Below are 16928 nucleotides of genomic sequence, written 5' to 3' on the forward strand. Positions count from 1 at the left end.
AAAAAATCGTAACATCTAAAGTATAGGAACCCTGAAATATGCCTTGCAAGAAGAATGGGGAAAAATTCTGATACTTGCCCCGAAAACTTAGTTAAATCTTTGCCAAAAAAGCTAAAAGCTGTAAAGGATAACAAAGGATGTCATACCAAGGGCTGAACCCCTAAAAACTCCTTTTTGTTTCATGAAACTTTTAGAGTGCATACTTTTCACTGTGAGGTAGAAATCGATATTGTTTAACAATTTTTATTTTTTTCTAAACTTACCTGAATTTTATTAATTTTATTTTATAATATTTAAGTTAAGACACTAATGTAACAATATCAAAAAGAATGAAGTCGCTATCATTAATTAACTCTTAGAAATCACAGTTTTAATGAAAGAAAGTCCACGTCACTTTGATTCACTGTATGTCTTCTGGGGGCTGAGCTATAGATGCCTAAATTATTACGAATATAGACGAACGAACAAAAATAAGTTGCAAAAACAGGGGGTTAGACTTGACTGATGGTTTGGAGGGTGTTGAGAGGCAAAGGGTTACCATACACCTCACCTCTCTCTCCATCAAACTGACAATTGCCGCAAGGAAAATTGCCTAATATAAATATGGACTTATGAATGAAATGTGTGCAATTAAATGCTGGATGTACACGCCTGCACGTTGTCGTAACAACAGAGAATAACAAATCCAAGTGAGAGCCATGTCAGCCGTTGTTTAACATAGGGACATTACTCTAACAACAATTCTCTCTCATTTATTTTGGACACCAATGAATTAAATGTAAGATATACAGTCAGGGACAAAAGTTTACATACACCCCCTAAATCTCGGGTATTACCCTGCGTTTAGACATGACAGGACAGTTGAGTACATGTATTGATTGTCAAAACCCCAAAACTTGGCTGTGTGACGTAGGCGTCCAGACAACTGCAAAAACAGTTGTAGAATTAGGAATGAAAATAGTCGATTTCTTTTTGTTTTCCGTTCAAATATTTTGTTTTTGTCAGGGTTTAAAAGCCAGCATCTAAAAACATTAGCATTAGCTGTACACTTCTACTGCTACACAATATTATCACACACGGCTAAATAAGCAACCGAACGCATATTTATTTTTGTACATTTTTGCTTATTTCGTTTTTTACGCCTAATCTTTTTTCGTTAGGCATAATCGACAATCACGCTACATATTTAGCAGTCGGCTGACCATTCGACCCAGCGAATTAGCCAGAGAGTGTGTTTTTTGTCATTAGAGTTGCCAACGCAGTAATAAAAAGATGTCATTTAATGTCAAAATGCTCCCATCATATGGTAGAACCTAAAGAATACTAATTATTATTGTTTAAAAATAAAAGAAATATATTTTGAACGGCTTCACCAACAATTCACATTTCCTTTGAACGAAAAAGTGGAATTAATTATATCGTAATTTTTAGTGCATTACACTGGTAACCCTGATCTCAAAAACAATTGTTGCTGAAAACATGGCTAAGCCGTTGAAACTTTGTTGCTTATTCTCTTTTCTGATATGTGTTGATCATGTGTGCTGCAAAATATGAGTATGCGAGTCCGATGCTTTTTTATTAAAGCAACAATATCAAATAGCATCAGCATCGCTAGCAATATTTTTCTGAAATTTGTTGCTACATGTTGCCGTTGTTCATTGTTGCTAAACATATTTCGAAGAAATTTTAGCAGGCAAAGCTGCAAATATTCGGTGCTTTTGCTAATATGGCGTTAGCATTTTGAACCCTGGTTTTTGTTCATGTTCTTTTGTTTTCAACACATTTCAATTATTATCTCACTTATTTTTACAAAAATATTTCAAAAATTTGTTAACCCGGCTGTCTGTGAAAAAATGATGGACAGCTTGGAGACAGCCGACAACTGTATGTATGTATGTGCTAGTAAATCAGAGTTGTATTTGCAGACAGACTGTCTTGTGTAAACGCCTAGTTAGGGTTAGTAGTGATTTTTATGAAATTCCAAGTATGCAGTTTTATTTCTTCTGACTAATGAACAATATTTAATAGAACAAAAGTATATTTCATAATACAAATAACGGTAAATTTTACAAAAACCTAAAAATTATGGGGACAAAAATGTACATACACCCCAAGGAAATATGCGTATTAACCTGCAATTGATGAATTTAACAGCAAAATTTATACATTTTATTGTTTTGGCGAATGCCTCTGGGTGTCTGAGATATACAGTGAATCACAGTCAAAAGTATTCACTTCACTTTCTTTCATTAAAACTGCGATTGCTAAGAATTGGTTAATGATAGCGATTTCATTCCTTTTTATATTTTTACATTAGTGTCTTAACTTAAATAAAATAAAATTAACGAAATTCAGGTAAATTTACTCTTATGTTACACGCTAAAACTTTCATACGAAACTTTCCCATTATTTTGGAGTTCATAGATCGAGTTCCATAGAAAAGTAATTTTATGAAATTACTGTAATGGGGAACTCGACCTAAGAATGCCAAAATAATGGGAAAGTTTCGTATGAAAGTTTTAGCGTGTAACATAAGAGTTAGATAAAAAATAAAAATGGTTAAACAACATCGATTTCTACCTCACAGTAAAAAGTTTCATGAAACAAAAAGGATTTTTTTAGGGTTTCAGCCCTTGGTATGATATCCTTTGTTATTCTTTACAGCATTTATCCTTTTTGCCAAAAATTTAACTAAATTTTCGGTGCACGATATCTGAATTTTTCCCCATCCTTCCTGCAAGGCATTTTCAGGGTTCCTATACTTTAGATGTTACGATTTTGTATATTTGTCTCCAAAATACTCCATAAATTGCCCATAAGATTCAAATCAGACAGTTATGCCAAGTTTACATTTGCGCTCTAAAATCCACTGGATTTCACGAAATCCTGAAATACATCCCGGTGTTTACACTTATTTTTTGTTGATTTCGATATCACAATCAAGGTAGATGCATATGAGCAGCTGATCGGACATGAATTTTCAAAACAAGTTGTTGTAAATTGAATTAGTCATCAAAAATATACGACAATATAGAACTTTTCAACTTTAAAAAATTATCGTTAAATTATCTATAGGTGTGTTCGTTTACTCAATAATTTGTACAAATCCAGTAACTTCTTGTAATCGACTAAGTTCTTTGGCATTGTACTGTAGAGTAAACGAACAACATCCAGTAACAATTTGTACAAATTTTGAGTAAACGAACACACATTATACATATATCGTATAAATTATGTATAGTACTAACAAATGAAAAAAATACAAAATGATTTTATCGTTAAGACATCATAATAATTAATTTTGATAAATAAAATTTATGTTCAGAACTTGCAAAATATTAATAGTTGCAGCAGTTTTCCCGTTTAGTGCTAAAAATGCGTTCCCGTACTCCGAAATCTAGCAAGATTTGCACTACTCTTTAAACAAAAATAGCGCCGAATAACACCCAATTCTCCTGTTTTCTGCCATACTATTTTGGCATAGTAGACACTAGCAGCATGTTCATTATCATCCAAATACAATAGCTGATACGTTGATTTTGACATATCTGCTGCGGTTTTTGCAATTTCCGTCATTTTTTCGTTCCCGTATTTTTTAAAAAATTTTGTATGGGGAAGCAATTTTTGACAATTCGCTCTTTTTTCTAACATTACCATTAAAAAAGTACGAGAACACAGTGAAAAATAGCATTGTAACAAAGTAATTTAATATTTTTTTCACACTGTTTACAAATTTTGATACTATTTTTTTTCCTGGTTGTGTATTTATTTCAGCTAAAGTCCATATTTTGTTGCTTTAAAATTTGAAGAAACAAAATGTTGTTGGCGTTTTTTATTATTGGACTGCAGAATTTTACATCTTTGTGTTTATTTCAGCTCGAGTCCATATTTTGTTGCAATTCAATTGTTTGAATAACAACAAAATATTTTAAAGTGGATATGAAATTGATTAGTTGCGGGCGAAGGGTAGGGAATACTATAGTTTCAGTTGTCACCAAACAACTTCATCAGTTCCCTTTTTCGCCGACTCTGTATCGATAAACAGGTCGATAAAGCCATCTAGCAAATTAAATAAAATGAGAAATTTGCTGTATGGCCCTAAAGCTGTTTACCCTACAATTTGAGTCGAACTAAAGAATTTCATATCCACCACTGTTTTTATGTCGTCTTTGCTTCGCAAAGAATACGAACATAGGAGTGTTGCTTCAATAAGCGGGGGTAAAAACAACAAGAAAGTTGTTTTTGCATTACGCATTGGTCAACAAGGCCGTGCTGATGCCTATTATTGTTGTTGGCGTTTTTTATTGTAATGCAAAAACAACTTTCTTGTTGTTTTTACCCCCGCTTATTGAAGAAAGAAACAAAATGTTTAACAGTGGGTAATGAAATTGATTACTACGAGCGGAGGCAGAGAAGACTATAGTTTCGGAAGCAGCCAAACTTCCTCATCAGTTCTCTTAACCGCTGACTCTGTATCGATAAACAGGTCAATAAGAGTGACCAGAAAATTAAACAGAACGAGAAATTTTCTGTATCCTCCTAAATCTGTTGACCGCACAATTGAGTCAGAATAATCAAAATCATATACCCACTACTGTTTTTTATGCTGTCTGCATCGCAAAGAAGACAAGCATAAGTAGTGTTGTTTGCAGTAAGCAGAGATCACAACAAAATGTTGTGTTTGCTTTATGCGTAGTCGACAAGTAAGGCCGTGCTGATTGCCTGTTATTGTTGTTGGCTTTGTATTGTTTTTTTTTTTTTTTTTTTTTGCAGCAATTGACCTTCTACCTTGTTTATTGTTATACGTGAAAAGTGTTGCAACTTTTGGTACTTTTTTAGGCAAAAACAAGGTTGGATATCATGTGTACTGTGATTTCGATGTTGATTTCGTTGAAATCACGAAATGAGATGATTTCATTTTTGTATGCGAAATCATGATACATTTTGCATGATTCCGCTCGAAATCACGAAAATACGCCGATTGTAAACCAAACATTACATAGCATCCATTTTGGAAAAATACATATGTGATTTGTGCTCGGGCTCATATATTGATAAAATTGGAATGTTGTCCCAAATCCCATTTTTTCAACGATACATTTCAAATTGTCCTTCAGGATGTTTAAATAATGGGGGTTATCATGAATGAAATTTCCCCGTGAGTTTTGACTTTTCGCCGTTGCAACTTAAGGGAGAAAGTGAAAAAATTCACGGGGAATTGCCGTTCATGATAACCCCCAATATATCTTATCCTTATTTCCTTCGATAAAAACAAGATTCCCTACACCGTAAGCACTCATACAACCCCATACCATAACAGAGTCTCCTCTCCTTTATGGTTGGAATTGTGTGTTTAGGGACAAAGGCGGTATTTGCTGTACGTCATACCTTACTTACACACAATATTTTGTGGTTGCTGGACAGTTTGACATTTGTCGATATTTCCGAAAAATTTACAGTCAACACTGATCGTGTGTACAACGCTTAACATAACAATTTTTCCTTTATGATATCGAAAACAAATCGTAAAAATTATTAGATTCATGCAGTACTGGAACAGACCATAACTAGGCGTTTACACAGGACATACTGTCTTCAAATACATCTCTGATTTACTAAAGTACAGTACACATTGTCAGTTTTGAATGACGATTTTTTGCAATTATCGATAACTGTCCAACCGTCCAGCAACCACAAAATATTTTGTGGTTGCATGATGAATGACAAAAATTAACGGCCACACTAGCAAGCAACAACAAAGCTGTCATTCAAAACTGACAATGTGTACCCAGCTTAACACATACGGTCCGTTTCTTTACTTTTGAAAATAGTAAAACCGGCAAAAGTAGTAAAAATTGTAAAGTGCTCCCATAGTCCCGGTCCACACTAGAGTGATTTCATTGAAAAAGTTGTTTGAAATTATGCGTCTCTAGATCGACCTCCATGGTAGAGTAAAATCATAAAATTGCTGTAGTGGGTAATTCGATTTAAGAACACCTAATTTCATGAAATTTTTTAATGAAATTCACGCTAGTGTGGACCGGGACATATGCATTGTATGGTGTCTGAAGTAAAGGAACGCTTTTCGTGTAAAAGTGCTAAAACTTGAAGATTCTCGCACGTAAAGGAACAGAGTTATACATACATACATTCGTCGGCTGTCTTCCCGCTGTCCATCATCGGGTTAACAAATTTTTGACATTTTTGTAAAAATAAGTGAGATAATAATTGAAATGTGTTGAAAACAAAGGAACATGAACATACCCAAATATGCGAACGGAAACAAAAAGAAATCGATGAATTTAATTCATTATTTTACAACTCTGTTTGCATTTGTCTAAACGCCTACGTCACACAGGCAAGTTTTGGGATTTTGACAATCAATACATGAAGTCAACTGTCCTGTCATGTGTAAACGCAGGGTTAGACAAGACAGACTCTGCAAATACAACTCTGATTTGAGTAAACGAACACACCTATTAGCTTCGTTCCCGTACCTTTTAATAGTAAAACTCGTAAAAGAGAGAACTGCAAAAAATTTGTTGTCACACACAAGTTTTTTCAAATAGTTCGGGAACGGAAAAATGGAAAATACGTCAAAAAAACTGGAACAAATGTCAAAGTCGGCGTATCAGCCAATCAGACGCCGGCAACCATGTTACTATTTTTTTACTCGCCCAAATTTGTCGTGTAAAAAGTTTTTAAAGAGAGCGTCATTCAGCGCCATTTTTGTTTAAAGAGAAGTGAACATTTTACAACTTTTTTGTGTACGGGAACGGTTTTTGGAGTAAAATGTGTAAAAGTCGTAAAAATTGTAAAAACTTTTTAGTTCTGGAACACAGCTATTATTGTAAAAATAAATGGGATAGGTATTAAACTGTGTTTAAAACAAAAGAAAATGAACAAAAACTACATATATGAACGGAAAACATAGTTTTGCAACTGTTTTTGCAGTTGTCTGGACGCCTACGTCACACAGGCAAGTTTTGAGTTTTTGACAATCAATACATGTACTCAACTGTACTGTCATATGTAAACGCAGGGTATACACTACAATTTGGTCCGATAATATCGATAGAAAAAATAACAATCGATAGTGAATTTTAAAATATAATATCGATAATATCAAAAGTACCATCGATTGTTTGCCAGCTCTATTATATGAGGGGTACACACCATGGTACAATAATACAGGTAAAAGCAAGTCCCAGCTGATTAGATTGACACGTAATACTAGTGTCAAAATGTATATGACGTTTTGTCATTGTGTATACTTTTTTGTCAACCCTTGTATTGAAAGTTTAAAAATAAATCATCCACAAACAAACACATTAGAAAGTAAAAATATAAAAAATTGAATTTTTATATTAGCATATACATCGGTAAGTACAAAGAAATGCAATATTTTCATAAATAATGGTTATTGTCTCATAGTTAGAAGAGAAAGTGAAATAAGGAAGTGCGTATTCTGCGATGAAATAGAAATGAAGGAAAAGGACCTTATTTCAACATTCCATTAGATCCACATAAAAGGCGTGACTGGGCTAAAATTTATGAAAAGGATTTCAAGAAGAATGACTGTATATGCTGGGATAACTTTTAACCGGAGGATACGAGAAGAGTAGGAAAAATGGAAGCTCATGCCACGTGCAGAACCATTTCTTGTGCATTCGACTATGGAATGGTAAGTAGCTGTATGTTATTTAGAATTGAACATTTATGTAACATGTACATATTTTATTCTATTCAACAGATGTAAATATACCATTCCATTCCAAATTGGTTGAAGAATATTGTGAGGAAATGGAAATAGATACAGACAAGGAGAAAAAGTTAGTCTTACATAAATAATCCATATTATGTGTTTACTGCATTTTTCTTTTACGCAGGAAATAAAATGGAATCGTAAAAGTTTCATGAATGTGGTACACAGGCAGTTAATTGCCAATATTTTGTAACATTTTGAGTTTCATAAAATACAAAATAAAATTAGTATGTATATAAAATTAATAGTGTTTTATTACTATTCCGCTACTATAACAAGTGAAAAAGAACGAATCGTTGTTACTGATATATAATTACTTATTAGCATAATATAATTACTTGGGACTCCCGTGTCCAACATACCACATATCGTCCATAAATGCCCAAAGACGTATCTCCAAAAAATCAAAATTCATTCTTTGATTTAATCTAATACATAAGACTAAAATACATGATCTTGCAAAATTTCAAGCTTCTACGTTAAAAAATAACGATCCTATTCAAAAAAAGGGATAACATTGCAGATTTTGTTGTAATGACGCATACCAAAACCAAGTGTTACCGCGGTTTTGGTTTCATTACTTACTCCCATTCGTATCTGATTGATAATATCCCATATACTCGCCTTCATATGATGAATATTCCATAAAACAGTTTTTCATTTTATAACCTTTTTGCTTCTCCTGTGAAATTATTTTTCTGTTAGTTACGACTTTGGGCATTTATGATGACGATATATCAATGAATGCACGCCGATTCACGTTAGCTCAATAATGTAATGGAAACATATTTAAAAAAACCCTTTTCATGTAATATTCTCCTTTATTTAACTTCGTGTGGATTTGACACATGGAAATGGGACATTTTAGAAGTTCAAAATTTTAGAAGTTCAAAATATAGGCCCTGTGAGAAACCTGGTGATGATCGAGTAAGGCCCACGGTCCTTTCCCTTTCTTAATGTTCTCCTCATCTTCTGCACTATTTACTTCCTCTTTGAGGGCCGCAATGGCAGCACTCATCAATGGTTTGGCCTTTTTATGAGTTTCACTTTCCATTTCTAACCTTCTTTGGGTAAATATCTCTTCGATGTTTTAGCAGCTTTGTAAATTTGTGAATCCGGTTCATTCAATTGACAGGCATTCTTGTGGCAATTAATCTCAAATCAATGGGATATTCAATAACATCATAGTAATCAGGATACATTTTCTTGGAGGGCAGCAAAAACATTCTATGCAATGGGCGGTCATTCATGGTGCTATCCACCGATGTCATTACAGATGAAACAGTTCTTCATATAAATTCAAGTCATCTTTCTTATTACCGGTACCATCTTCATCGGCTGAGGAAGTCAAACGTCTGCTGCCTCTTTTCTTCGGTTCATCTTCGGCGAATCTGTATTCCAGTAGTTTTTGTTTGTGAGCTGTAACACATTGCCACAATGCCACAGCATCTTGGTTTGTAGAAAGCTTTTGCGTTGTTAACCAACAATTCAAAATCTTGCACCAGCAAATCCAAATCATTATAAACATCAGTTTTAAGTTCTTGTTCTATTTTCAACAAATCACTTGGATATCTTTCAATGGAATAGGTTTTGTCATCCTCGTCCTCTTTCTTCATAATTATTGATATCATCTGAAAAATAATCAATTATTGATTGTAAATATTTTATTTAGAGAAATACATACCGCTAACAACTCCTTGTTAAGAAAAAATGTAGTGGAAACGTTAAAATTGAAAATCTAACGTTTTTTATTCATCTCTTTTTAATTAAGAAGCCTTGACATTTTTCAAAACAATATTTATGAACCCTCAAAATGTGTGTTTATTTTTTTATATTTGTTTACATTTTTGCCCATATGGCTATGACACTTGTATTACGTACAACAACAAATTTCTATGTGGTTGTTGTATCGATTGTTGTACAACAACACTTGCTTTTACCTGTAATAATTGTACCATGGGTACACACTAGAGCTGGGAAACCATCGATATTCCCAACATTAGATATTTTCGATATAATGTTTTAAAATATCGATTGCTATCGATATTATCGTTAAGTTGTCGTCGCCATTAATTTGGAGATGAAAATGGCGGAAATGTCAATGATATTCTTGAAATTATGCAAAAGTATTTCACAGAAATGTAAAGGAGAATAAACAACTGATTTTATTTTATAAAAAATGTAAAAAATACATTTTTGGTTTGTTCCAGAACTGCAAGAATCTACTAATTTTTACTATTTTTTCCGATAACATAAAGGAAAAAATGTTATCGTAGTAAAAAATAGTAGCTTATTGCAGGTTCTGGAACAGAGCATTAATTTTACCGAAAAATGTGTACGGTTTGACTACGGACTTACTTTCTTAAGAGCAGTACACATTGTCAGTTTTGAATGTCGATATTTCGCAGTTATCGATAACTGTCCAACCGTCCAGCAACCACGAAACATTTTGTGGTTGCATGATGAATGACAAAAATGAACGGCCACACTAGCAAGCACCAACAAAGCTGTCATTCAAAACTGGCAATGTGTACTCAGCTTTACACACACATATAACCGAAAAGCAGCGAAATTTCTATCTATTTCAATGGATTTCAGGTTAGGGGTTTTTATTCCGATAATATCGATAGGCAAAACTATCTATCGATATTGAGTTTTTAAATAATAATAGATACTATCGATAGTGCCATCGATTTTTTGCCAGATCTAGTACACACGAACTAATTTTTACTATTTATTTCGATAACATAAAGGAAAAGGACTCAAGCTGAAATAAACACAAAGATGTAAAGGGAAAAATGTTATCGTAGTAAAAAATTGTAGTTTGTTGCAGGTTCTGGAACAGAGCACAAATATTTGCCTGATGACTGACAAAATTAGTGGTCACATTGACAAACAACCGATTATTTGAGCAAAACTGACAGTCAAAACTGATCGTGTGTGCCCCACTTTAGACTTAAGAGCAGTACACATTTGGTCTGTTCCAGTACTGCAAGAATCTACTAAGTCCCAATTTACATTGGGCGAGTTTACTTGCGGCAATTGTCGTTTTGTAGGAGAGAGAGGTGAGGCATATGGTAACCCTTTGCCTCTCAGCACCCTCTCTGACCTACAAACTGACAATTGCCGCAAGTAAACTCGCCTAATGTAAATTGGGACTAATTTTTACTATATTTTCCGATAACATAAAGAAAAAATGTTATCGTAGTAAAAAATAGTAGCTTCTTGCAGGTTCTGGAACAGAGCAATTGTCAGTTTTGAATGTCGATATTTCTCAAGTATCGATAACTGTCCAACCAACCAGCAACCACAAAACATTTTGTGGTTGCATGATGAATGATAAAAATGAACGGCCACACTAGCAAGCAACAACAAAGCTGTCATTCAGAACTGACAATGTGTACCCAGCTTAAAGCGGGGTACACACGATCAGTCTTGACTGTCGATTTTTCGAAATTATCGATTACTGTCAAACTGTCCATCAACCACAAAATATTTTGTGGTAGCCTGATGACTGACAAAAATGAACGGCCACACTGGCAAGCAACCGATTATTTAAGCAAAACTGATCGTGTGTACCCCACTTAATGGTTGACTACGAATAATAAGGTCTGTACGATAACTCAAAAGTTTGCACAAATTTGTACAAACTTTTACAAAATGCTGTTCTATAACAAACTTGTTCAGTAAAAGAGAAGTACTTGCAAGTAGTTGCAAGAACTTCCAAATACTTTTTACTTGCGAAGTTATCGAACAGGGCTATAGTTGACTCCGTCTTCCGAAAATCGACTAAGAATAATCGATTTTTCGCACAGTCAATAGTCGACTACGACTTTTGGAAATTTTACGGTTAATAATCGATTAACCGAAATCGATTTTACGTATCCCTATTCTATTAATTAGAAGGATGAAAAAGGACAATTTTAAGGACAATTTGATATTTATTGTAATATTTGTTTTATTTCTTATTGGAAATGTTGGTAAGTAGCGGAAATATGTGTAGACAATTATAATGATATGGATATTTTAAATATTGATGCTGTTTTCTCTAAGATTCTCTACATCGAACCCTTAAACACTATGAAATTTTTCACAAGGACGATGTCCAACATCGCATTGTGAAAAGAGGTGTCAAGCACAGTTCCAATCCCTTTAATGTCATCAAAGAAGTGGAATTTAAAACATTGGGTAAAAATTTTCGTTTAATTTTACATCCTCATCGAGAAGTTTTGCATAGTAAGTTTAAGGCCTATACAGTAGACGGTGATGGCAATGAAACAGTGGTCCATTTGGGTAAGTTATAAAAGGGATGTAAATATTATAAGGGTTGTAAATATTATGAGGGCGATGTACATTGTATTTGTTGCAGACCATGATAATTTTTACGCTGGAAGAGTTTTTGGTGAAGTAGATTCTTCGGTTAGAGCTCACATTGAAGATGGCCTAATGACAATGTCCATTAATTTACCAGATGAAGCATATCATGTTGAGGTACGCGGTTTTAGTGGTGTTTTTGTAGTGGGTTTTAATTTGTTGTGATTTTAGCCTTCTTGGCGTCACTTGCCTACTGCCAAAGACAATACCATGGTTGCCTATCGTACATCGGACATAAAAATGAACTGGCAGCATCCACAAAAAGGTGATATGGGTGGAGCTCCGCTTACTTGTGGCTATGTTAAGGAAGGTTTAGGTAAGTAATTTAGAAACGAAAAGACAAGGAGGAATCGTAAGAGTTATTTTTTAATATAGAACTAGAAGCTGATGATGATGAAGATTCTGAAAATGAAGCTGACAATCACCATCATGACCATCAACCTCAATCTCAGCTTTTATCTTCCGTACACAATGAACCCCACAAAAGATCAAAGCGGCAGGCAGATCAATATGAATATACTCCGACAAAGACCAGATGTCCACTGTTGTTGGTGGCGGACTACAGATTTTTCCAAGAAATGGGTGGTGGCAACACAAAAACTACCATAAATTATTTGGTAGGTTTCTGTCATGTAGAAATAATATACATTTATTTTAATTTAGTATATCTATAGATAAGCCTCATTGACCGTGTCCATAAAATCTACAATGACACTGTGTGGCAAGATCGTTCCGATCAGGAAGGTTTCAAGGGCATGGGATTTGTCATAAAGAAAATTGTTGTACATTCAGAACCGACACGTTTACGTGGTGGTGAAGCCCATTATAATATGATACGAGAAAAGTGGGATGTTCGAAATCTATTGGAGGTAAGTTTGGAGATTTCAGTGCATGTTATTGGATATTTTATGAAATGATTAACTTAACGAATTAAAATAAAATATCTGTTTTAAAATGTCTGTATCATAAAAATGACAGGTCTTTTCACGTGAATACAGTCATAAAGATTTTTGTTTAGCTCATCTATTTACGGATTTGAAATTCGAAGGTGGAATTTTAGGCTTGGCATATGTGGGTTCACCTAGGCGTAATTCTGTAGGAGGCATTTGTACACCAGGTTACCAACAATTACAATAAACCCAATATGGATTTTAAAAGTTATTTACACTTTTGTTTTTAAAATATAATTTTTAAGTAGAAATTTATTAAAGAAAAAGAACTCTTTTGTTAAGGTTTTTGTTTGTAATAGTTTGCCTTTAAAATTATTTATGGCCTGTTTCACTAAGACGATTCGAATTAAAATTCGTTCGAAATACGACCAATATCCGGTTTAAAAAAATATTTGATTCATTTTTTGCTCTGTTCCAGAACCTGCAAGAAGCTACTAGTTTTTACTACGATAACATTTTTTCCTTTATGTTATCGAAAAAAATAGTAAAAATTAGTAAATTCTTCAGTACTGGAACAGACCATTTGTCTTCAATCAAATAAAAAATTTTAGAATAACAGGAGTTTGGTAGTAATTCGAACGAATTTGAATTCGAATCATCTTAGAGAAACAGATCATTAAATTTTTCTTAAAAATGTTTTTTTTTTTTTTTTTGTTTAGGTTATGTTTTCTTTTTATTTTTATCATAGCATAATCTGTTTTACTTCCGCTTTTTAACAATATTCTCATTATCTTTCTTAGAGTATTTCAAAAATGGCTATACACTCTACTTAAATTCGGGTTTGAGCAGTTCCCGTAACCACTATGGTCAACGTGTAATTACACGTGAAGCTGACTTGGTAACAGCCCATGAGTTTGGGCATAATTGGGGATCTGAACATGATCCTGATATACCAGAATGTTCACCGAGTGCCTCACAGGGTGGTAGTTTTTTAATGTACACCTATTCCGTTAGTGGTTATGATGTCAACAATAAGGTAGGTATCCACTTAAAGACATCATATGTATTCCAAATTGTTGCAAGTGTATCTACTTATAATTCTTTACCCTTTCAGAAATTCTCCCCCTGCTCCCTACGTTCTATACGCAAAGTTTTACAAGCCAAATCGGGTCGTTGTTTCTCCGAACCTGAAGAATCATTTTGTGGTAATCTTCGTGTTGAAGGTGATGAACAATGTGATGCTGGTCTTTTGGGCACGGAGGACAATGATGCTTGTTGTGACAAGAATTGTAAATTGCGTCGCAATCAAGGAGCAGTTTGTAGTGATAAAAATTCTCCATGTTGTCAGAATTGCCAATTTATGCCAGCTGGAGTAAAGTGTCGTGATCAGGTCTATGCCACATGTGAAAGAGAAGCACGTTGTACCGGGACACATGCTGAATGCCCAAAATCACCCGCCATGGATGACGGTACAATGTGTCAAGAACGGGGCCAGTGTCGCAGCGGCAAATGCAGTAAGTTTTAAGTTTGGTTGCGATATTCCTGGAAAATTAATATTTTCTTGTTTTTTTTTAGTTCCATATTGTGAAACACAGGGACTGCAGAGCTGTATGTGCGATATAATTCAGGACGCTTGCAAGAGGTAAGATTTGGACTGACCTAGCACAAGGGGAACTTTTTGTGTTTACCTTAAGCTAACTATGCCCTGACTTGAAGATATGTTATAAGACAGTTTGATGGTAGAAAACTACGTAGAAGCATAGGTTTGATGCTGGGTTGGCAGCCGCTGGCCGAAACACTCTGGTTTCGGGTCAATCTGGTACGAAAAACCCGCTGCCGTGGGATTGATGAGCAATTTTTATAACTATTCAATTATAATTTTTGTTTCGTACCCAGTACTTTCGTACTGAGGGGATTAGATGGGATAACAAACTCAAATGAAAACAACGTAGTTAGCCGGCGTCTTGCCAGGACGATTATCCCTCTTAGTATCCAGTAGTTTCACGTAACAAATTCTTAATATTTTTAGTAATTCTTTGTATTATCTATTTTCTAACTATTTATAGATGCTGCCGCATGAGTATTAACGAAACATGTTTCCCCGTCGAGCCACCAGATGTCTTACCAGATGGTACACCATGTATTCAAGGTTTTTGTAATAAGGTGGGTTATACTTAAGGGATGCTCTACATAGTTTTAATATATATTAAACATTTTATTCTAGGGTGTCTGCGAGAAAACGATACAAGACGTTGTGGAACGTTTTTGGGATATTATCGAAGAAATTAATATCAATCGTGTGTTGAGATTCTTAAAGGATAACATTGTCTGTAAGTATTTGATTGTCCAACTATTTACCACTTCACTCACACTAACTTCATTTTCTCCCACAATGCACTCCTCCTCCAATTAGTGGCCGTTGTTGTGTTCACTTCAATCTTTTGGATACCCGCCAGTTGTGTGATATCCTATTTTGATAGGAAACGACTACGATATGAATTGAAACAAATTGAATGGAGTCAAAAGAACGATTTAATACATCCCAGTGACCGGCGACGTGTCATACATATAAGGTAAAAGTCAGTAATTTTCACAGAATCTAAAGTGTTTCTTTGAAGCGAATAATCGTTGTTTGTTTTTTGCAGGGTACCGCGGCAAAAAATGTCCATGGCCCGCATGTAAATCATCGCACATAGCACAAAGATGTATTTTTGTAGATTATATTTAAATTTATACAATTTAAAAAATCGCATTTTCAACTCAATGCATTTTATTAATACCTAAGTAAAAAACGTACATACATATGTAGTTATATAAGATACCGTTTAATTAAAACCAAAAACTAGTCATTAGATTTTACATGTGTAGACTTTTATTGGGAAACTCAGGTCAGAGGCGCAATTTGAATTCGAATTCGGCATGGGAACTCGAGAAGCATTACTTAAAATAGAAGCACTCGGCTTTGCTGACAGTTAAATACCCCAGGCTATGACTGTATAAAAAACAATTACTAGAGTGGTGGACCACCGCATAAGACGGGTACACCATGGTACAATCATTACCATATCAAACATATCGTAATAGGGGAAGCAAATACACGTTCTAACAAAAATCAAAGGGATTCGAGAGCCGGTCTTAAACTGCACTTTTCGAAGTGTCCAAGTATGAACCAAAACGATTACTGCCTTCTAGAGATATCGTGTGTACTATTTTGGCGGAAAATGTTTGGATGAGCCATCACCTACGCACTTAATCTAAGTTTGGACAGAATACAGTCGAACCTCGATTATCCGTGATGGTCGGGACCGGAGGCATTACGGATAATCGATTTTCCCCGCTAATGGAGGCAATGCTTTTATGCAGTTTTCGAACATATTTTTAAGTAAAAATGACATAATATTGTACAATAATTTGAAAATCTGCAGTTTTTATTCAATTTGTTACTGTAATCCACCAAATTTTAGAAGGATACATACAGGCATGTCACAGATTCCGATCGGAATGCTTGCAATTCCGAAATTTCATTTCGATCGTTTTTGTCTTAGTTTCTTTAGATTCCGATCGATTTTGTGAAGTCAAAAAACTTAATTATTTATTTTAAATGCGAAATTAAATGTAAATTTGTTAATAAAACAACATTTTAATTATTTCTAAGTGTTTTTAGAGTGTTTTAAAGAGGCAGATTTAAACAAAATAAAAATACAATTCCGTTTGCAAAATCAAAAGTGGTTTCATTCCGAAAAATTTTTCGTTTTTCGTTTTCTGAAGAAGCTAAATACGGAATCAATTCCACTTTCGATCGGAATTCGTTTCTGTGACATGCCTGATAATATCATCATCACCAGATTCATCTGAATTGACTTTGTCACATGTTTTGTTTAATCGATTCACGGACAATC

The 16928-nt window shown here is 34.3% G+C and overlaps 1 protein-coding gene and 2 long non-coding RNA genes across 8 annotated transcripts; 2 read left to right on the forward strand and 1 right to left on the reverse strand.

The window, feature by feature from the left end:
• Positions 1-7252: 7252 nt before the first annotated feature.
• LOC141391363 (uncharacterized) lies at positions 7253-8000 on the forward strand. Its single transcript, XR_012409626.1, has 4 exons — positions 7253-7382; positions 7435-7684; positions 7754-7832; positions 7890-8000. It is a non-coding gene; the product is annotated as an uncharacterized lncRNA (long non-coding RNA).
• LOC141391364 (uncharacterized) lies at positions 7342-9640 on the reverse strand. Its single transcript, XR_012409627.1, has 2 exons — positions 9450-9640; positions 7342-9396 (listed from the first exon to the last, which is right to left on the reverse strand). It is a non-coding gene; the product is annotated as an uncharacterized lncRNA (long non-coding RNA).
• A 1994-nt stretch (positions 9641-11634) lies between these two features.
• On the forward strand, positions 11635-15888 carry Tace (ADAM 17-like protease Tace). 6 transcript variants are annotated; one of them, XR_012409169.1, is made up of 14 exons: positions 11645-11745; positions 11819-12058; positions 12135-12256; positions 12311-12455; positions 12515-12756; positions 12814-13008; positions 13118-13414; positions 13575-14065; positions 14144-14543; positions 14605-14671; positions 15096-15192; positions 15254-15359; positions 15443-15608; positions 15675-15888. XR_012409169.1 is itself a non-coding variant. In XM_073961792.1 (14 exons), the coding sequence occupies exons 1-13, from the start codon at positions 11673-11675 to the stop codon at positions 15604-15606; spliced, it is 2226 nt and encodes a 741-aa protein (XP_073817893.1). In that variant the 5' UTR covers positions 11645-11672; the 3' UTR covers positions 15607-15608; positions 15675-15888. The 6 variants fall into 6 exon arrangements, 3 of the variants coding, with proteins under 3 accessions (XP_073817893.1, XP_073817892.1, XP_073817894.1); XM_073961792.1 differs by having other exon boundaries at positions 13118-13256; positions 13830-14065; XM_073961791.1 differs by having other exon boundaries at positions 13118-13256; positions 13830-14065; positions 15443-15602.
• Positions 15889-16928: the final 1040 nt, after the last annotated feature.

This window comes from Musca autumnalis, unplaced genomic scaffold (assembly GCF_047663935.1).
Source record: "Musca autumnalis isolate F117 unplaced genomic scaffold, ASM4766393v1 scaffold_1, whole genome shotgun sequence".
NCBI lineage: Eukaryota > Metazoa > Arthropoda > Insecta > Diptera > Muscidae > Musca > Musca autumnalis.

Excerpts from the sequence above, each read along its gene's own strand:
- Tace (XM_073961791.1), top strand. The coding sequence starts at position 11,673 with ATGAAAAAGGACAATTTTAAGGACAATTTGATATTTATTGTAATATTT. Across the intron at positions 11,746-11,818 it reads ATTTCTTATTGGAAATGTTG|ATTCTCTACATCGAACCCTT; the intron begins GTAAGTAGCGGA and ends GTTTTCTCTAAG. Across the intron at positions 15,193-15,253 it reads TTCAAGGTTTTTGTAATAAG|GGTGTCTGCGAGAAAACGAT; the intron begins GTGGGTTATACT and ends ATTTTATTCTAG.